Source organism: Gadus macrocephalus, chromosome 3 (genome assembly GCF_031168955.1).
Source record: "Gadus macrocephalus chromosome 3, ASM3116895v1".
Taxonomy (NCBI): domain Eukaryota; kingdom Metazoa; phylum Chordata; class Actinopteri; order Gadiformes; family Gadidae; genus Gadus; species Gadus macrocephalus.
This window is the reverse complement of record NC_082384.1, coordinates 22,338,117-22,358,964: the sequence shown is the minus strand read 5'-3', so window position 1 is coordinate 22,358,964 and position 20,848 is coordinate 22,338,117. Positions and strand designations below refer to the sequence as shown.

The 20,848-nt window shown below is 45.3% G+C and overlaps 1 protein-coding gene and 1 long non-coding RNA gene across 3 annotated transcripts; both read left to right on the top strand.

Annotated features, from left to right (window-relative positions):
• The first annotated feature begins 1,940 nt into the window (after positions 1 to 1,940).
• Positions 1,941 to 20,565, top strand: LOC132454575 (uncharacterized). Its single transcript, XR_009524953.1, has 4 exons — positions 1,941 to 1,955; positions 2,167 to 2,311; positions 3,202 to 3,350; positions 20,523 to 20,565. It is a non-coding gene; the product is annotated as an uncharacterized LOC132454575 (long non-coding RNA).
• Positions 3,391 to 19,356, top strand: LOC132454573 (CREB-binding protein-like). 2 transcript variants are annotated; one of them, XM_060048026.1, is made up of 7 exons: positions 3,391 to 5,175; positions 11,718 to 11,831; positions 12,440 to 12,652; positions 13,435 to 13,537; positions 17,981 to 18,118; positions 18,470 to 18,587; positions 18,751 to 19,356. In XM_060048026.1, exons 1-7 carry the CDS (start codon positions 4,812 to 4,814, stop codon positions 18,961 to 18,963), a joined length of 1,263 nt encoding a protein of 420 aa, XP_059904009.1. In that variant the 5' UTR covers positions 3,391 to 4,811; the 3' UTR covers positions 18,964 to 19,356. The 2 variants fall into 2 exon arrangements, with proteins under 2 accessions (XP_059904009.1, XP_059904010.1); XM_060048027.1 differs by lacking the exon at positions 12,440 to 12,652 and having other exon boundaries at positions 3,395 to 5,175.
• Positions 20,566 to 20,848: the final 283 nt, after the last annotated feature.

The window sequence follows — 20,848 nt, the reverse complement described above, 5'->3', positions numbered from 1 at the left end:
GGGAGGGAGTTGAGCATTCTGACAGCCTGGTGCATGAAGCTGTTTTTCAGTCCGGTGGTCCTGGCCCGGAGAATCCGCAGCCTCCTCTCTGAGGGCAGCAGGTTGAAGAAGCCTTGTGACGGGTGGGTGGGATCACCTGCACTGCAGAGGGCTTTGCGGGTGAGGCGGGTGCTGTATATGTCCTCAAGGGAGGGGAGAGTGGCACCAATGATCCCCTCGGCCGCTCTCACGATGCGCTGGAGGGACAGTGCCTCTGTAAAAAGTGCACATGATGGGGGGGGGGGGGGGGGGGGGCCGGGGCTCTGGCTCTCCTCAGTTTCCTGAGAAAGTAAAGGCGCTGTTGAGCCTTCTTGGCTAGCGATGCGATGTTGGTGGTCCAGGAAAGGTCTTCTGTGACGTGCACACCAAGAAACCTGGTGCTGCTCACCCTCTTCACTGACTGCAGCACCGTCAATGGTCAGAGGAGCATGCTGGGTGCGCTTTTTCCCGTAGTCTACTACACTCTTTTATCTTCTTCCACCTCGCGCCTGTGGTGTGACTCATCCCTGTTGCGGTTGAGACCCACCACAGTTGTGTCATCCGCGAACTTCACAAACAGGTTGGAAGTGTGTGATGGAGTGCAGTCGTGGGTCAGCAGGTTGAAGAGGAGGGGGCTTAGTACACATCCTTGGGGGGGCCCTCTTATTCGTGATGGTGCTGGATGTGTCTTCCGGTCTGGAAGTCCAACAGCCAGTTGAACCGTGAGGTGTTCAGCCCCAGCCGGTCCAGTTTGTGATTAAGTTGTTGGGGGATGATGGTGTAGAATGCTGAGCTAAGATCGATGAACAGCATTCTAACATAGGGGTCTTTCGTGTCCAGGTGTGTGAGAGCTGCGTGGAAGGCAGTGGCGATGGCGTCATCGGTCGACCGTTTTGACCGATATGCAAACTGGAAGGGGTACAGGGAGGGGGGGAGGAGAGACTTGTCACCATTTATTGATACTTCCCCTTCACAAAAAAACAAAACGTTTCACGTTACTCTCGTAGTGTAGGCCTGGAATTGTATCCACCAATGTACACATATCAGAGGTCTGTTAAACCTCTATCAAAAACCCTTCAATTTAAAATACTCCCGAGCTATATCTATGTGAGGGGTCGTGTGGCGTCTGGCCTGCAGGTGGAGTATGGGCATGTTGGAAGCACACCGGATCGGCTGGGTTGTTTGGGTCTGATTGCGGGCACCTGCTCGCAATCAGGCCATTCAGGGAGAGTGTATTTATGTGCCTGCTTTTTGTTGCCTGACCAGCCGTTCGAAGCACTTCATTGAGATGGGAGTGAGTGCCACCGGACGGAAGTCGATTTCTTCGGGATGATGGTGGTGGCTTTGAAGCACGCGGGGACCACAGCCTGCCTCAGCGAGATGTTAAAAATGTCTGTAAAGACATCTGTGAGTTCCCTCGCACAGTCCCTCAACTTTTGTGCAGGAGTGGTGTTCTGTGCGAGCGAAGAAGGAGTTCAGCTCGTTCAGCAGAGAGATGGTGCTATCACAGGTCCGCGTGGGGGCTTGTAGTCTGATCAGTAGCCCCTGCCACAGGCTCGGTGTGTCTCCGCTGTTGTTGAAGCGGGGGGAAATCTTCTTGGAGTACTGCCTCTCTGCTGCCGCGAGACAGGTTGGCCCTAGCTGTTCTCAGGCCCTCCACCCATCTCCTGCTGTGAAGGCAGCGTTCCGAGCCTTCAGGAGCCTGTACACTTCCTCTGTCAGCCACGGCTTCTGATTGGTCCACACGGTGATGGTCTTCAGTTCTGTTACATCCTCAATGTAATTGGTGATGAAGGCAGTGTCACTGTATTCCTGGAGGTCACTGGAGTCATTATGGGTGGCAGGCAGCCTGCTTAAACTTATTCTAATCAGTGGTGTTGAAACAGTCCTTGAGTGCCTCTGCAGACTCTTCAGGCCACACATGTACCTGCTTGCAGGTACATATGACCCTCACCGGAGGCCATGTCTGCTGCTGGAGCTAAACCTAGATTTAATCAAGAATACATTTTTATAAATAGGTTGGTGCAAACTGGGTCTGTCCTCCTGTTTAACACATTAAGGATCCGCTTTGAGTTGTGGGGAAGAGTTTGTAAATAGTTTTATATTAATGTCTAATATAATCGGGTAATTCCTTTTATTTGACTATAGGTGGGACCTAAAACACGTTTCCGTCACTTTGCTAGAGCTGCCCCGCCCACCCGTCCTATAACGAAAGTGTGTGCGGATGTGTGGAGTTTAATCTGTGGAGCTGATCTGGACCACGGTTGATTTGGAGGATCGCTGCCGTAAGAGGGTAAGGCTTCCCGGACAAGTATAATAGTATAAAGTTTGTGCGCGTGTGTTTAATTTTTTTTGGTTAGTTTCCGCGTCAGGGCTCCGATATTTTCGGAAAAACTTAAATAATATTCTCAGAATCAACTAAAGTCAAAATGCGGGCCACATGATCTATAGACTTGTCTGCTCTGAAATCTGGCAACGATGTTTGATAACCTACATGTGAATCATCGAACATTATTCTATCAACCTATCAAAGCTTCAGAAGGTAGCAGAAACCTGAAAGTTTCCATTCAGAGAAAGTTTCCATAGAGGGCACCTCCCAAACAATAACAGGTTGGTTTCGATATCTAATTCCATGAAGTCGCTGTCAGTTACAGTAATTACTCTTAAGCGTATTGCACCACTTTACCAGCAGATGGCACAACATCACACACAAACTGTGTGTGTGTGTGTGTGTGTGTGTGTGTGTGTGTGTGGCAGAAGCATAGTTGCGTCTTGGAGTAATGACTACAACCATGACTGTGCTGTGCGCAATACCAGCAAAAACATTTTCTCAAACTGTCAACATCGTTCTGCGTGCTTGTGACCTTGCAAGTTCCTTCTTCCAAGTATGAAGAGCAAGTATGTTCTCCCCAAGACCACAAGTCCGTTCTTTGCATTCTCGGTATTGAGACCATGGTGGTCCACCATGGTGTTCGAATTCCATCAGTAACAGTGGATTCACCGATACTCTAACACCTAAACCTAACCATAACCTGTAAACCTTACCATAACCCTCACCATAACTAGGTTGATTGGCTATAACCTAAAACCCAATCAGCTTTTTAGCCTCCGCCCCTTTTGCTCCCCCTTTTTCCCCACACTAACTCATGGTTTCTATCGGCCTCTCTCCCTATCTGCCGTCAGGACGTTGACCTGCGTGTTCATTGCTACATCATGGAGGAGCATAAGATGGCCAACAGGGATCCCAAGATGAAGCAGCAGCGGGCCACCATGGCGAGGAGAAGGAGGATGGCAATCATGCAGGGCAGGGTCATGCCTAGGGCAAGTTGCAAGTCCTAGACATCCTTAGCGTTCATCCAGCAGAGAAAAGCCAAGTACCAGCCGTCGCAGCAGGCCGAGACGGCCCCTTCCCCTGCAGAACGGCTGATAAATTCCCTTGATTGTGGATCAGCCTCTCCCTGATGGAGATGGTTTGTTTGGCGTTGGTTTGCCCTGGGTTCGGATTGCTTCCTGTGGATTTGGGTTGGGATTGGTTTCTTTTGCTTAACTTAAAGTGTAATTCCGGCGAAAATTGAACCCAGGGTCTTTGTTTTGGCATGTAAACCCGTCAAATAAGCCCTCCAGATACTTTTTTAATTGAAAAATCAAGCATAGAGTTTGCTCGGCGCATTGTTTGGCTTACATGGTATTGGCTAGGGGCACAGCTCAAAATAAGTACCAAACCTCTGAAGTAGCATGATTTGGGCCCCTACACAAAAAAAAGAACGAACCATCATTAACTTAGTTAGCATAGCAGGAGTTTATTAAAAAAAGACTGTTTTCCAAGTCTGTGCCTTACCGGTAGGTCCATGTTTCCAGGAAGTCCACACAAGTTGATTACAGGCTACCCTAAATAATATAATAGAGGCGCCAACAAATTTAACTTGACAATCTCCCCACTTGATACTTGTTTTAAACTGTTTTCAACATTAACCATTGGTAGGCAAGGCAAGGCAACTTTATTTATGTAGCACTTTTCATACACAATGCAGACTCAAAGTGCTTCACATATAAACATTGTCATACAATAAAATAATAGATAAGTAAAAGAAAACCTATGCAAATAAATGAGTAAAATAGAAAGTTAAAAGGCATTTTAGTATTAAAATAGAAAATAAAGGCTAAGTTAAAAAAGCTTTTTAGGAAGTGCAATGTATTTAAGATTTAGCAGAAAGCTAAAGCAAGCATAAAAGTCTTCAGTCTTGTTTTAATGAGTTTATTCCAGCTATTTGTTGCGTAGTAACTAAATCCTGCCTTCCCATGTTCCGTGTTTACTCTGGGGATAATTAACAGATTGGCCTAATTTCTTTAATTTCTTATATAATAAAAGGCTTTTACTCTTTCACCCTACCCCTGTCCGAATGGCTAAGGAGTAATGACGGGATAATATAGGTTTAGAATTGCACAAAACATCTTGCGGATTCCCCAAATCTTAGAACTTCGATAGACGGAAGAACAGCTTTGTGTTTTAAAAAGAAACTGAAACCATCTCTTGGGTCAGATTTTATTTGTCATATACACAATACATTGCGTATATGACAGCAATGTATTGGTGTCATATAAGTCTGGGGTCATAAGTCTGGGGTCATAGAAGTCTGGGGCCCCCTGCTTGACTGCTATAACCTAAAACCCAATCCCCTGCTCCCCCCGCGACCCGACCCCGTATAAGCGGATGAGGATGAAGATGAGTATGAGTAATTCCGAATTTCTTCAGCCTCCTGAGATGAAACAGTCTCTGTCTGGCTTTCTTTACCATGGTGTCCTGGTGGGTAGACCACGTCAGATCACCGGTGATCTGGACACCGAGGTACTTAAATGTATCTAGCTTCTGTCCCCCTCTCCTTCCGCATCTCCAGCAACGACCCCAGCAGCAGGCGGCCATGTTGGCCCTGGGAGGCGGTACGAGTGGCGTGCCGGCGCCCGCGGCCGTCCCCACAGCTGACCCGGAGAAGCGCAAGCTGATCCAGCAGCAGCTGGTCCTGCTGCTCCATGCACACAAGTGCCAGCGTCGAGAGCAGGCCAACGGGGAGGTGAGGGCCTGTGCCCTCCCGCACTGTCGCACCATGAAGAACGTGCTGAACCACATGACCCACTGCCAGGCCGGCAAGTCCTGCCAGGGTGAGTGTCTCCGCCTCATGTGGTCGTTGTGTACGTTCACCCACCCTGCTGCCTCACCCACCCTGCTGCCTCACCCACCCTGCTCCCTCACCCACGCACCCTACTAACTCACCCACCCTACTGCCTCACCCATCCTGCTGCGTCTCGCCACACAGCAGCCTCCCCCACCCTACTGCCTTACCCACCCTACTGCCTCCCCCACCCTACTGCCTCCCCCACCCTACTGCCTCACCCACCCTACTGCTTCACCCACCTTTCTGCCTGACCAACCGTGCCGCCTCACCTATCCTACTGCCTCAGGCACGATACTGCCTCACCAGTGGAGGCTTCTCCATTGAGGAGAGAGAGAAAGATTCTCCTTAACATTGTTGAGAATAAAAAATGTAGATTGCCCAGACTACTGTAATGAATTAATGCCCTTAAATATGACTACTTTAATGCCTTTGAATATATAATGTTCGTTTCCCTGGGGAAAGGGACATTAGCACCTCCTATCGCCTATTGACAATTACTTCAGGCCTCAGCCTCCGTTGACTCCCATTCATTTCCCACCCAATTGGGCTACTTGTAACCACGTTAGGCTGGGAAAATACTATACTATCCAATACTAGCGAACCAATTGTATTGGTGGCCCTGTTTGCTAATCAATAATGGCAAATCTCCAACGAGGGCTGTTCATGGTTTCAAAATCTTGATAGGGCAACCAAATGCCACGACAAGTTTCAAGTTCACGTTGGTGCTGCTATGCGACTTTCCTTGCTAGGCACCATGCCTATAAATCAGGTTGTTTGAAATAATGTTCTCTTTCTTTTACTAGTTTGTTACTCTGACTGTACTTCTGTTTGATATTGTGGAGAGGGTGTGGAAAGGGTGAATGATTCAGAGCATGATGCATTTTAAATGGCATCACTTTTGGTCTTGAGTTTTTCTTAAGACAAATTGTAACTGAAAATAAACATAGCTAAATTAACACCAATCACTTCAGTCATTGAGGGCAAAAATAGGCCCAGATTTTTTCTATTTACTTTTACAAATCAAGAGTAGGCCTGATTTGACTAATGGGCTTTGCATCCTTTCCTTCTGTCCTTGTAGTCCATTTCAAAGACATGCTGCCCACCAGCTTTCAAATTGCAGTGATGCCACTCGTGGCTCTGTATCAATTTTATTCACATAACTATCCCTCCCCACTATTTTGTAGTTCACCAAAACACCCTGAAACAACTTGAGTCTCACATTCTTATTCCACCATACACCAACAGTGCAAGCAGGCCAATGGCAACCAAGCGCGCAGTCCTTCCTCCCTAACTTTAAAAACCACCAGCCGCCACTGTGCCTCACCCACCCTACTGGCTATCATAATTAACACGGATTCACGCTGCGATCTGACGCGGGGAACTAAATACACAATCCCTGTAGTGAGTCCTAGTGTCTCCTAGTTTTTTATAACAGCTGTGGAGTCAGGCAGCAGCACTTTTCTAAAGTCTTCGTTCTGTGAATATTTCTACAGGATAGGCCATTTTCAAAGTACCCAGCCATGAACAGCAGGGTACAACTGAACAACAACTAAAATGCAATTAAACCTGATGAGTCAAGTTTCCGAAATTCTCCAATGAATACAAAATTGATATCTCTGTGTATCCCTCTAGCAGTCAACCAAAAAAGCAGTAAAAATCAGCAGTGTGTGTGATGAGCACATGGACTGTATAACAAACATTAAACTTAACTTCTGTATTTGTTAATTGGAAACTATCAAATCTGTTTTTTGTGAGGCGCCTTCAAAACAAGAAGGCCTTGATTTATAGTTCCTTGTCAGTGCTTTAATCTCAAATAATAACTTGAAGCAGATGTAGAATCTAAATATCGGCAATATTGGCAATTTATTCCCCAACAGTGGAAATTCTTCAATAGTCAGTCGTCTTGGAACTTGGAACCTTGGAACCATTAGGGTCAAACGTGTAACAAGAATTAGAAAATACTCTTTGACCCAACAAAATGTAAAAATAAATACATGCAACCATAAACTATATAATTAAATAAACATTCTCTTTCAAATAAAAGAAGAAAAGGACGAAAACATTAAATTAAGCAGTAAACGCAAACACACACATCACATATAACACCCAACAGGTAAACGAACATCCTCTGCAACATATTGACCAAACAAACTGAACGGATGGGTGGTTTAAACTTATATTTATCAAAATATAGATTGTGCAAGATAACTAAAACACTGCTCACCTTGGAACCATTAGGGCAGGGGTTCTCAAAGTTTTGACAACTGAGGGCCAATTTAGGAACCCAAAATTCGACTGAGGGCCGCCAAAGGAAAAAATGTTTGGGCGGGAAACGCCGTCAGCATCCCAGTGGTGAAAAAAAACATTGCACCCGCACCGTGGACCTCTGGGAGTGAGGTCAAGTGAGGTCTAAATCATGAAACTGAGGTTCACCCTTTCAAAGTAATGTACAGCCGGATTAAAACTAAAAAATGTAAAAGGATTTAATTGAAAGCTAGAGAGAGTCAAATTTTCTCTTTATATTTATTTATATTTGTTTAAATTAATATTGATAAAAAAAAAAAAAAATAGTTTTTTTTTTTTTTATAACTTGCATAATTATGTATGTCATTGCGGGCCGCCAGGAATGATTCCGCGGGCCGCCATTGGCCCGCGGGCCGCACTTTGAGAACCAATGCATTAGGGTCAAACATGAAACAAGATGGCGCACACACGAACTACGTTGGCACACACACACAAGCTCCATGGGGGCACTGCTGTGGATACTGACCAGGGGAGCCCTGAGATCTGCAGTGGATACTGACCAGGGGAGCCCTGAGGCCTGCAGTTGGAGTCTTCCTGAGATGACGCCTTTCATACTGCTCACACCAAGCCTTGATGTCCTGGAACATTCTTGGCCAGTAAAATCTCTCTCTTATCATCTGCAACGTCCTCTCAAATCCTAGATGCCCTGAGTCATCGTGGAGAGCAGTCCTGACCATTGCACGTAGCTTCTCTGGCAATACCAACTGCTCCACTACTCCCCTTTGGCCGTCTTGGATGCGGCGGTACATGATACCGTCCCTTACTACCACTCTCCTCCACTCTTTTAAGAGAAGGCACACTTGCCCACCACCACTTAATCTCTCGCTGCGGTTTGGTTTGTGGTTTAAAGATTTAAAGTGCAAGACGGGGCCAATGACGGGGTCCTCCTTCTGCCCCACACAGATCTCCTGTTTTGTCATGGCAGGCAGGGATTCTGTCCCCACCTCTTTATAGGGCTCACTAGACGTTGGCCATTGAGGGTTTGGTGGTTGAGGGTCTTCAGTGGTCTTTCCAGGGGAGCCGCCTGGTTCTTGGGTGGGCTGTCCCTCTACGTGCTCATTCTCACTGGTAGTTACCTGCTGAGGACAGGTTCGTAGGACCTGCGTGACCTCCTGGCTGGACATATGGGAGAGGGCGTCAGCATTTGCGTTACTCCGTCCCCTTCGATACTGAATGTCAAAGTCGAATGCAGAAAGCCGAGACACCCACCGCTGGCCTGTTGCATCCAGCTTTGCAGAGGACATCACATATTTGAGTGGGTTGTTGTCCGTTTGGACAGAGAATGGACGCCCAATCTCTTCTTTCCCCTTATTTTCTTTCTGGGATCACCAGATGTGAGGCGGTATAAAGGAGCAGCTATACTTGAGTAGCCTTCAACGTACCGCCTGTAATATCCAGCGAACCCCAAGAACTCCAGTAATTCCTTCCGATTAGTGGGCCTCTCCCAGTCCTTTACCCTGCTGATCTTCTCTGGGTCTGTCTTGATCCCCTCTGCAGACACCAAGTGACCCAAGTACTGGACCTCTTTCCTCACAAGATGGCACTTGGCGGGCTTCAACTTCAAGCCATGTTCCTGAAGCCTGTCTAAAACTAGCTGCAATCTCTCCAGGTGTTCTTCAAAAGTTTTGGAGAACATTATGAGGTCGTCGAGATAGATCAGAAGGTGGGTGAAGTTCAAATCCCCAAAGCAGCAGGTCATGAGTCTCTGGAAGGTGGACGGAGCATTCTGCAGCCCAAAGGGCATTCTGTTGGCCTCAAACAGCCCCATGGGAGTGCTGAATGCTGTCTTGTGCTTGTCATGCTCTGCCACCTCCACCTGCCAGTAACCAGATGTGAGGTCAAGTGTGGAGAAGTACTTTGCTTGGCCCAGAGCTTCCAGAGCCTCCTCTATTCTGGGCAAGGGGAATGCATCTCTCGTGTTGTAGGAGTTTAGCTTCCTGTAGTCTACGCACAACCTTAGTGACCCATCTTTCTTAGTGATAATCACTACTGGGGAAGCATATGGACTCTTACTAGGCCTGATGACTCCTGTTGCCTCCATCTCCGTCAACAGTTTCCTCACATCTTGCCACTGTGCAGGCGGAATCTTGCGGTACGGCAGTCGAAATGGCTTAGGGTCAGCCAGGGGTATGTCATGTTGCACTGTTTTTGTGTGGCCATAGTCCAGGGGATGCTGGGAGAAAAACACCTACATTCCTCTCCACTAGCTGGTTAAGGAGGGAGCGCTGGTGTTCTTTTTCGACCGCTGCTCACTTACGTCCACCTTACAATTTGCCACTACTTGGTCAAGACTCAGCTATTACTACCATTGCTATGACAGCTACTCTGCTTGTCGTCTGAAAATTCCACAACATGGTCCACCAGGAATGCATTGGCCGGATGTGTGTGTGGCCTTATCACAATAGCATGCTGGGACAGGTTCATCAGCCTGACAGGGGCACAGCCCCTCTTTACATCAGCACAGACTTTAGCAACCAGGAGATTCTGGGGAAGCTGTAGGGAGGAGTTGCCTTCAATCAGGGCAGTATACGTCTTTCGCCGTGGGCCAGCTTTTATCTCACACCTTAAGTCTCTTTCTTTCCCTGCAGGAATCCGTATCTTACGGCCAGTATGCACAGCAGGGCCCACCATGTCATCCGCTGCACCATAGTCAGTGCCGTCAATCTCCAATAGAGCGGTGTACCACTCTGGGTGGTTTTCCTTAGCCCTATGAAGAAACTGCTGGCCGTAGGCTGCTCTTAGGTGCCTCCTGGAGGCACGGATGACATTTGTTCCCATGAGCAAAGGAACAGAGGAGCGGTACTCAGAATCAGGGACAACAAAGGCAGGCACAGTCTTGAACTCTTTCCCCAGTGCTTTCAAATGAATGTGCAGGACACAATAGTACGGCACACTCGGACCTGCTGCGCCCTCTATGGGTATTTTAGAAGGCTGCAGCTTTTGGTTCTTAAGGATTGGGTGGTTGCACCAATATCCATGAGTAATACTGGTTATCTGAGAGCCAGAGTCAATGAGAGCTTTGCACTTCATCCCATTGACCTCTACCTCCCCCTCATTCCTAGGATCCACTAATGGGGTGTCCTCACCAACAGTTTCCTTACTCTGCCGTGGGGGGTCTTGCTGCTCGCCCATGGTTTCCCCTGCGACCACAGGCTCTAGTTTCTCCTCCTTGTCTTTTCCTCCTCTCCTTGATCCATTTGTCCATTATCCAAATCCTCTTCCTCCATTACTGTGTGTCTATCCACCTGCCCGTCTGTTGTCCAAGGTAGAACGGTCTCCACAACTTCCTCTGTATCGTACATCTCCTCATCCTCTGCTGTATCCGACTCAACCTCCTCTCCTGTCACTTCACCAGCCTGTTCCACTGGAAGGAACATACACTGTGTAGGGAGGTTGCGGTGCAGCACTCTCTCCCTTTCACCATCTTCTGATCGCACCACATACACGGGCGTTCTGGGCTGTTTCTTCACTTTTACCAATGTCCTTCACTAGGAAATTGTTAGTAGGTTAACAATTCACCTGAGGGAGCCTTTCTTCATTGATGATATGTTAAGTTTGGCTGAGTCATCTAATTATGAGCTGATTGCTCAGTGAAGCCAAACAGCCAAAGGGCCCGTAGGTCTGTCTAATTTGAGGAACTGCCAAAAGTGTTTCAATTTTGTGAAAGCGTAAACAGTGTAATTGTATGTATTTGCGCATTGTCCACGAAGCTTGAAGCCATCATAATTGTTGTCCTTCTGCTGATGCAGCAGCAGCTCGCTGGGCAGCGAGGCAATGTGCTCCAGGCCCTGGCTCTCATATGTCCAGGCTGCTATCGTCCCTCAGATTAGCTGCTAGAATGTTGAGCAAGCCACAGCTCCAAAGCAGAACAAGCGATTGTATCTTACACCATGGACATTCCTTTTCTCGTGTGGGGAAACGTTCATCCGACCATGGCCTCAAGTTGATTCTTTTGCTGCAGATCTAGTTCTTATTGTTTTGCCTAGGTTATTACTGTGGAGCTTGCAAGAGTTTGGATGGTGTGTTCTGTGCATAAACAAGTGCCGGTCACCCCAGGCATACATCAAAATATTTGATGAAAAAGTGAGTGAAAACTTGATGAATGCTGGCAACCTGCAGATCTGAACTGTTGCCTCCCTCTTGCTTGCTCACTGGCTCTCCGACTCCTTTCTCTCTCTCTCTCTCTGTCTCTCTGTCTCTCTGTCTCTGCCTCGCTCTCTCTAGTGGCTCACTGTGCGTCGTCCAGACAGATCATCTCTCACTGGAAGAACTGCACACGGCACGACTGTCCTGTGTGTCTTCCGCTCAAGAACGCCAGTGACAAACGCACCCAGCAGCGTGAGTACACGGCCTCCTGGGCCAATGTCTGCAACAGCAAATGAATCAAACAAGTCTGTCTTTATAATGGAAGAAATATAATGATGAAGTCGTACAAGTCATGTTATATTATTCATATGTTTAACACAAACTTTCTGTCCTCCCAACTTTAGTACCAATTTAAAAACGCTCCACATGAACCGTATCTTTGGCCGTCTGCCCGCCTCTGTACTGAACTGAAATGCTTGTTCATGGTCTTTATTTTCATCTCAAGTTCGCTTACATCATGGATTAATTGGCTCTGGCCCATCGTATAAAGTCTTTGTTTTCTCTCGACTGCTGCCCCCTCAAAAACAATTTGGAGTTTATTCTGTAAAATTAGTTGGGTGCAACCCGCCTTCCTCTTCCTCTTGATGTTCTTTGACGCGTCCTTCAACACTCAGTGCTGTGCTCCAGCCTCTTTGGTCGTTAGTTTGTTCGCACGGGGGTGAGAACAACGCCACGGCTTGTGCGTAATATGCGTAATATACTTGTTCTCTCCAGCCAACACAAGTAACTAAATTTGTATTCTAATACAAAAGTAATGTATTGAACCACTCCCAACGCTCTTCCCAATCCCATGTCGTCAGTGGGTGCCGGCCAGACCAGCACCCCTACCATCAACACCTCAACCCCCATAGACCCTAGCTCCATGCAGAGGACCTATGCGGCCTTGGGGCTGCCCTACAGCAGCCAGACACCTGGGCAAACCCAGGCTCAAGGGGCCGGGCAGACGTCGGGAGCAACCAACGCACACACCCAGCAAACACTGCCGCAGCAGTTGAGACCCATCAATGCAATTGGTAAAGTTTGTTTACCTCTTCAGCAACATTTCCCATAATACTCCTCATAATATCACAGTCCCTTAAATTAATTCAAACTACTTTTATTCCGTGTTTCGCTTGTTTTATTGGGTTATATATTTATGGTGTGAAATGGAAACCCCTTTAACCATCTCAATGTGAAACATTGATATCATCGCCCGGGGCACAGTGCTGCCTCACAGCCCGAAGTCCCTGGGTCTGACTCCTGGCCGGGGGGACCTTGTGTGTATGTATGTTCTCCCCGTGTCCACGTGGATTTCCTCCAGGTGCTCCAGTTTCCTTGCACGCCATGAAGACCATAGAGACATACATTTTGGGTTTATACACCTGCGTGTGCAGTAAAAACGCTGCACCATTGAGACATACATGTTGAGTTTATACTTCTACATGTGTAGTAAAAAGGGTGCACCTTTGAGGCATACATGCTGGGTTTATACTCCTGCTTGTGCAGTAAAAAAGGCTGCACCACAAAGACCATAGTGACATACATATTGGGTTAATACTCTAACTTGTGCACTCAAACAAGTAACAGCAGTCAAAGAGGCTGCACCATAAAGATTATTGAGACATACATGTTGCGGTTATATTCCAGCTTGGGCACTCGACCAAGGCATCAGCAGTAATAGAGGCTGCCGATGGGTCAAATGCAGAGATCTCATTTTGTTGTGTAGTACATGTGCAATGACAATAACTCAGATTCTGCGCCTTATCCAAAGGATCTCAAATGATTGTCACGCGATGCTATGTCTTTGTCATTAAAGGAAACCAGATGGCCCCCGGAGGCACGGGGATCGGCGGGCCCGCGTCCAAACCGAGCCACCTCCACGCCGACCCCTCCCTCCCCAACGCATTCAACACTAACAAGTCAGTCCCGTATCATTGGTACATTGTCATTTCCGAAACCTCATTCATTCAGCATAACACTTTGCAGGGATGCAGATATTCATAGAGCTTCTTCGTATGCAACAGTGGATGATCAAATTAGTTTAGAGACATCTGACCCTTAGTGCACTCCTAACTATCCCAATTTTTATTTATTTATTTATTTTATTTAGCACACATTCACAATAATGGTGCAAGGAGGGAACGAAGCCCAATGGGCTTGTACAAGAGTTCCACCCCTGTCAATAATCACAAACAAATCATATTTATAAGGCTAACAAATAAACTTTAGAAAATAAGGAGACAAAGTACATAAATAAATCTAAAATAATCAAAATTCAGTAATAAGATGATTCATGAAAGGATAAGATGTTTTTTAAGCTGCTTTTTGAAGAGTGAGTGGGATATTTAATTTGTGAATTGGCATAATAGAAAAATTTATAAAAAGTGGTGCTGATGGAGCATATCTGTTCGAATGTGAGAAGAATCGCTTCTGAATGATACATAATTTTTTGAGATGGTTGGGATATGAAGCTGCCCAGACCAGATTACAGTAGTTCAAATAAGGAAACAAAAAGCTATAATATAACGTTAAATGAGCAGAAGGATGAATTAGAGGACACACTTTTCTTAATATGCACATAATCTTCGTGGACCTTTTGCAAACCAAGTCTATATGATATGACCAGTTAAGTCTTTCATCAACTAAAATTCCCCAAAATTTGGTAGCTTTTACTTGCATAATTTCTGATCCATTAATGAATACTTTTGCTTGTTCTTTGGGGTTTAAGACTTGTTTGTGTTGCAAAAGATCACAAAGTTACATTTATTCACGTTAAGTGTTAAATTATTCATTTGAAACCATTTGGTAATAGAGAATAATTCATCATTTACACAGTTAATCAAATAATTAAAGTCATTATGAGTTGCTATAAGATTAGTGTCATCAGCAAATAATGCAGGAAAAAGATGTTTACAAGACATGGCTAAATCGTTTATGTAAATCAAAAATAATAAAGGGCCCAGTATTGAACCCTGTGGCACCCCATGTATGATTCTGGACTTGGTAGAAGAATAGCCATTAAGCGACACATATTGTTGTCTGTTAGTTAGATCATTTTTAAACCATTTCAGGGCAATATCCTCCACTCCATATCTATTTAATTTGGAAATCAGAATACTGTGGTTAACGGTATCGAATGCTTAAGTCTAAGAAGATCCCAATGGCAAACTTACTAGTATCCATGGCGGATGAAATTATGTTAGTTAGCTCGAGTAAGGCATGCTCTGTTGAATGTTTTTTACGGAATCCATACTGGTGAGCATATAGGATCTTGTTTACAGTTAAGTGCTTGGATATTCTTGCATAAACTAATTTTTCCAATAATTTAGAGATGCAAGGCAGGATGGATATAGGTCTATATTTTCCAAAATCAACAGTATCACCTGTTTTGAAAACAGGGATAACTTTAGCAATTTTAAGATCGAGGGGAATAATTCCAGATTGGAGTGATAAAGAAAGAATATGGGTTAGCGGTTGAATTAAATGATCAATGGTTTCTTTGATCAAGACGCTCTTTATGCCATCATGACCTGGGGCTGAATTCTTTAATTCCATTATGATATTATGGACTTCCTGTGAAGTTGGAGGTACAAAGGTATTGAGAGGAGAATATTGCCCCTTAATCAAGTTACAAGGGTTCTCATTTGTATCCAAGATACTTGATGCCAGATCCGAGCCAACATTAACAAAAAAAGTATTAAAGCCATCAGCTATTTCGTTAGGGTTAGAGAGGATACTCTCTTTCCCACGCATCTCTGCAGGTGCAGTTGCTGCCGATTTCTTGCGATTCAACAAATGATTAATGAGGTTCCAGGTTGACTTAATATCGTTTGAAGCTTGGGTGAATTTTACTGCATAATATTTTTTTTGCTTTCCTTATATATGCTATAAATTTGTTTTTATATTTCTTATAAGTTTCTATCTTAGAAGGGATGGAGTTTGTAATAGCTTTCCTATAGAGTTTATTTTTTTTACGGGAGCGTTTCTTCAGATCTTCAGTAATCCAAGGTCTCCCTTTTGCAGAATTAATTTTAGACTTATGGCTGCTCATCGGAAAAGATGATTCTAGAGCTGAATTAATCAGTAGGTGATAAGCTGCATCAACATCATTTAGCCCAAGAACCTCATCCCAAGAGACGTACCTGATGGCTGTTTTGAAAGATTGCAGGTTATTTCTGGTGAAATTACGAAATTGAAATTGGCCACAAGTAGAATTAGTACCTTTAGCATTAGGAGGATCAATAGCATGAACAATCTGAAATACCGGAAGATGATCTGAAATATCACACATCAATAAACCCGGAGTGATTTCATAATCCAGAGAATTAAAAAGAATGTTGTCAATTAAAGATTCTGATGATCTAGTAATACGAGATGGCTTTGTAATTAAGGGATAAAAATTAACAGAGTAAAGTGTGTTCAGAAAGACTGTTATGGATACCAGATCCTCTTTGAGCAAGTTAATATTGAAATCCCCCAATAATGCACACAATTTATTTTCCTTGTTAATGATTTCTAAAGTAGAATACAATGCGTAATTAAACGTATTGATATCTGAATCGGGTGGCCTATAAATACAACCGACTATCATGTTTTTTTTATTACCTAATGCAATGTCGATAATACAGTTTCCACAAGGGTTGAATCGAACTCAATACTCTAATCCTTTCTTGTGATGAAATTATAAACATTTGAGACAAACAAAGAAACTCCTCCTCCTGTTCTGTTGTTTCTGCAGGAGTGAGTCGAATTATAGTTCGACAAAGGATAAAGACTCACAATATCATAATTTAACCATGTTTCAGAAAAAGCTAAAACTGAAAATGAGTGTGACAGTGTTGATAGATATAGTTTCAAACAATCATAGTTTTTAGGCAGACTGCGTATATTCAAATGAAAAGTAGAAAATACATTTTTGACCCCCTCATGAAACATAATATTGAGCTGTGATTCAGTGAAATAATCACATGACAGTTTAGCAGAGTTTGTGGCATTATAAATCATATCAGGATTAAAGAAAGTCTCATAAATTCCATCATTGTCCGTATTGAGCTCAAATGGATAGAATGTATGAGAGACTGTTGCGGCGTCTAAAGGGAATGAGACAGAAGAGGACATAGAGTAGGAAGAGATGAATACCTTGATATCTTGAGAGACAAGGATAACTTTTGGCCAGACACTGGTGAAGACACGGTCCATATTTAAATAAAGTATAATGGATCCTTACGGTGATCGCAGTAGTAGGCCAGCTGCAGTGACAGACAAGCCGTCCTTTAAGTTTCATCATACTGCTCCAGTTCATTGATCTCCCTTATGACAAGCACCTTTTCTTAATCCGGTGAGGCTCCATTAAGTCTAACGAAGACTTTACAATTCCTTGTCCACATAGACTTGATCTTATTTTCTTTCCTGAGTCTGCGGGCTAGTCTGGCAATATCGACATTTTTTTCCGTAAGGTGCTCGTTAAGGTAAACACCGGTCCCCTTCAGCTTGCGTCCTTGCTTCAGTAACTCAGATTTGTGTTTTCTACTCACAAATCGTATTATGATCGCCGGAGGCTGCTGCGCGTTGGTTTGTTTGCGGGGGAAAACGTGACAATCCGCGATGTGTTGGTGTTGAATAGGCAGGTCCCTGCCACTGAGGAATTGAACGACCTGGGTCTCCAGCGTCTCCAACTCGGCCTGCGGGGAATCCCCTCCGGGTGCAGCCAAGGCTGTGACGTTTGCATAGGAGCGGTGTCTGGTCTTCAACCCGGTGATTATCACATCATAAATGCGCGAGTATTGTTCAAATTCATCCATTCTGACTTTCAGGTTTACTATTTCCCGATAATTCTCTTTGTTCTCGTTTTTAAGACTGATCAGTTGCTTTTGGAGGCCGTCTACCTGTTCAAACAACTTGAGTATCTGCGTTTGCTGCAAGGCAATTTTGCCAATCTCTTGTAGAATGTTGCTCAGAGATTGCCTAATTTCATCCATCTCTTCTTTTGATTTTTTAGCGGGCATTCTCCTTTCAAAAAATAATCTTAAATAAGTACTTTTGAACTCCAATCTTTAGTAAAACAGCTCAAATGAGCTGCACAGGTACACAGGTGACTTCAGTGTCAGCCATCTTGGATGGCTTAATTGGCTGCTCCAGCTGTGAGAAGAAGAAAAGGAAGGAGGGCTCCCTCTTCAAGGTTTCTTCCCTTGGCCTTGTCGACTTGTTTCTGGCTGTAGGGTTGCAGGGTGTTGTATAATGTGGGCCAGACAAGCCCTTTGAGAATCTAACGGTTTACGGGCTTTAGAAGTGAAACGCACTGACATGACTTGCGGCCTGTTTTTCCCTATGATTCTCCCGCCGACCCGCCTTTGGCTCTCCAGTCAGCTGCTCTCGGACGGCTCTTCTGTGGCCTCTAAGGGAAACTTACCCACGGCAGCTCCCCTCTCCGCCACCGGCACCAGGAAGACGTGGCATGAACACGTGACACAGGACCTCCGCAATCACCTGGTCCACAAGCTGTACGTACACACACCTGCAGTAGATGTTCGCTATGCTTTCAATGCATGGCTACTGCACGCACCAGTCATGAACAGTGGAACAGCTATCAATATCTGGTTGTAAATCATCTCCTATTGTGTTCAAAGAATGCTTGTCTGTAAGAGAGTTCTTGTGGGGAAGTTGGATCAACTGCAGGCTCTATCATTTGAGGAAGCTGAGGAAGTTGTTGGCCTGGGATATTTGTATTGTTGTAAGTAACACTGCTGAATCTCATCTCTCTCTCTCCCTCTACGCTCCGTCTCTGTCTCTCTCTCTCGTCTCTCTCTCTTGTATTATCTCTCTCTCTTGTCTTGTGTTCCCTGGGGCTGCAGAGTACAAGCCATATTCCCCACTCCGGACCCGGCAGCCCTGAAGGACAGGCGAATGGAGAACCTGGTGGCCTACGCCAAGAAGGTGGAAGGGGACATGTACGAGTCGGCGAACAGCAGGGTGAGTCTCTGGAAACAGGCTGCCACAAGGACAAACCTTGGCAGCTTCACTTCTGGGATGGCATCTGACTCACTCTTTTAGAATCTGCAGTGATAAGAAAAGCAAAAGACACTCCTAAAGTTGATTCGATGTATTCTGGTTCATTTCCCTCCTCTCCCCGTAGGACGAGTATCTCCACTTCCTGGCTGAGAAGCTCTACAAAATCCAGAAGGAACTGGAAGAGAAGAGGCGCTCGCGGCTGCAGAAGCAGATCATTAATCAGGCCCCCCTGACCGCACAGGGGGGCAGCAGCCTGGCCTCCCCCTGCCCAGTGCCCTGGGCCCCAGGCCACAGAGTGAGTGCACCTTCCCTACCTCCACCAGGGAGGGTGCTTTAGATTTTTTTCCCTGCCGTCCTGCCAGAAGATGTAGAGGGTAACACCCCTCTGACGCCCCAGCAACCGCTCTCCAGCCAGCCCCAGACCCCCAGTGCAGCGGCACTCATGTCCACTTCTTTCCCCAACACTCATTGCGGTTCTCCCTCATGGAGACTGTGGAGGTGGGGCGGCGTCTGGCCTGCAGGGGGAGTATGGAGCACCGGGTCTGCTGGGGTGATGGGATCTGATTGCGGACATGTGTCTGCAATCTGATCCAATCAGGAACTGTGTATTTATGTGCCTGCTTGTCTTTCAGTGAGTGGTTGAGAGAGAGAGAAGGAAGTCATTCACATATTGCTTCTGTTATCCATTCATTTCTAAAATAAAATCGGATACTTTTTTGTCTGTCTCTAAGCCGGATGGTCTCCCTCTATTGCTGTGATTTCACTAGGTTGTGACTAGGGATCGACCGATACCGATTTTTAAGGGCCGATACGATACCGATATTTTTTCATCAGCCTTAGCCGATACGCCGACACGCCGATACGCCGATACCGATTTTCTTGAGCCGATTTTTTTTATTTATTTTTTTAAAGGAACATTTATTGAACTTCAATATAAAAAACAATATTTAACAAATATTAAAAACAGGTGAGGTAGAACAAGTACATTTTTTTTTTTTTTTAATCGGCGAAAATCAGCCGCGTATCGGCCGATACCGATACACGTAAAAACCGTGAATATCGGCCGACTGATATATCGGTCGATCCCTAGTTGTAACCGTACTGGTAAAGTCTGAAGGCTTCAGAATGCGTCCCTCCCCATCAGTAGGAGACTTTCAGAATTTAAAACTTCAGTATCAGTGTAACTGTTACTGTTGGACACCAACTAGCGCAGCGCGATCGGCTGGTTGGCGTGAGTGGGAGGGAGGCCCAATGTATGATTATTTTAAACAAAGAGGCGTCCGCCCGCTTCAACATATTTTATTTGATATAGCAATTGTATATACAAATGTACAGTATTTACATGTACTGATAACATTGAATTTACTATCGATCAGCATGGACTACAGAAATGTACAGGTCATTTGAAGAAAAGAGCCGGTTGAAAAGTTACACACTGAGCTTTAAATAAACTGTGCAATAAAGAAGCTAAGGGCAGACCTCCTCCCACATGTCCCAGAGAGCATATAGTTACCTTGTTTAATGAGACGGAGCACAGAAAACAAGTCACTTACACAAAAGGATTAACAGTAGAATCCCTAAAAAAACAGATTATATAAAAAAGTGAGTAGGTAAAGACAGGCGCGGAGCCGGGGGATGGCTTTCGGGACTGAATGCCCGAATCTCACTTCTGAAGCCCGGGTATTTTTTTTTGCTGGTTACGAACAGTATTGATTGTTTCACTCGTTTTTTATTCTCTGTATTCAACAAGAAATAACTTGTTAACAATGTTTTGATGTATGCAAAAAGAAAAAAAAGAAAAGAATAAAGAAACCTTAAAAAAAAATAATAATAATAAATATAAAACGTATGTGTGTGTAATATTATTTTGGCCCAGGGCATGATGGCGGCCCACAGTGGAGGCAGCATGGTGGGGCAGACGGCGAGCCAGGGACCCTTGCTGGCCCAGAAGCAGTTCCCCCCGGGCTCCACCACGGGAGCCCTGAATGTCCCCGGGGGGCCAGGGATGGGTCAACCCCAGGCCCAGGCGGCGGTCACGCAGGTAAAGTCTAGGAGTAATGAATACAACCATGACTCTGTGCTGTGGGCAATACCAGCAAGAACATCGTCTCAAACTGTCAACATGGCAAAATATGCAATATTTACAATATACAAAATAGAAAGTCACCCCCTTTCCCCAACAGTAACGTATGGTTGCTTTCTGCGTGTTCATTGCTATATCA

Excerpts from the sequence above, each read along its gene's own strand:
- LOC132454573 (XM_060048026.1), top strand. The coding sequence starts at position 4,812 with ATGGTGTCCTGGTGGGTAGACCACGTCAGATCACCGGTGATCTGGACA. Across the intron at positions 5,176-11,717 it reads GGCCGGCAAGTCCTGCCAGG|TGGCTCACTGTGCGTCGTCC; the intron begins GTGAGTGTCTCC and ends CGCTCTCTCTAG. Across the intron at positions 18,588-18,750 it reads ACGAGTCGGCGAACAGCAGG|GACGAGTATCTCCACTTCCT; the intron begins GTGAGTCTCTGG and ends CTCTCCCCGTAG.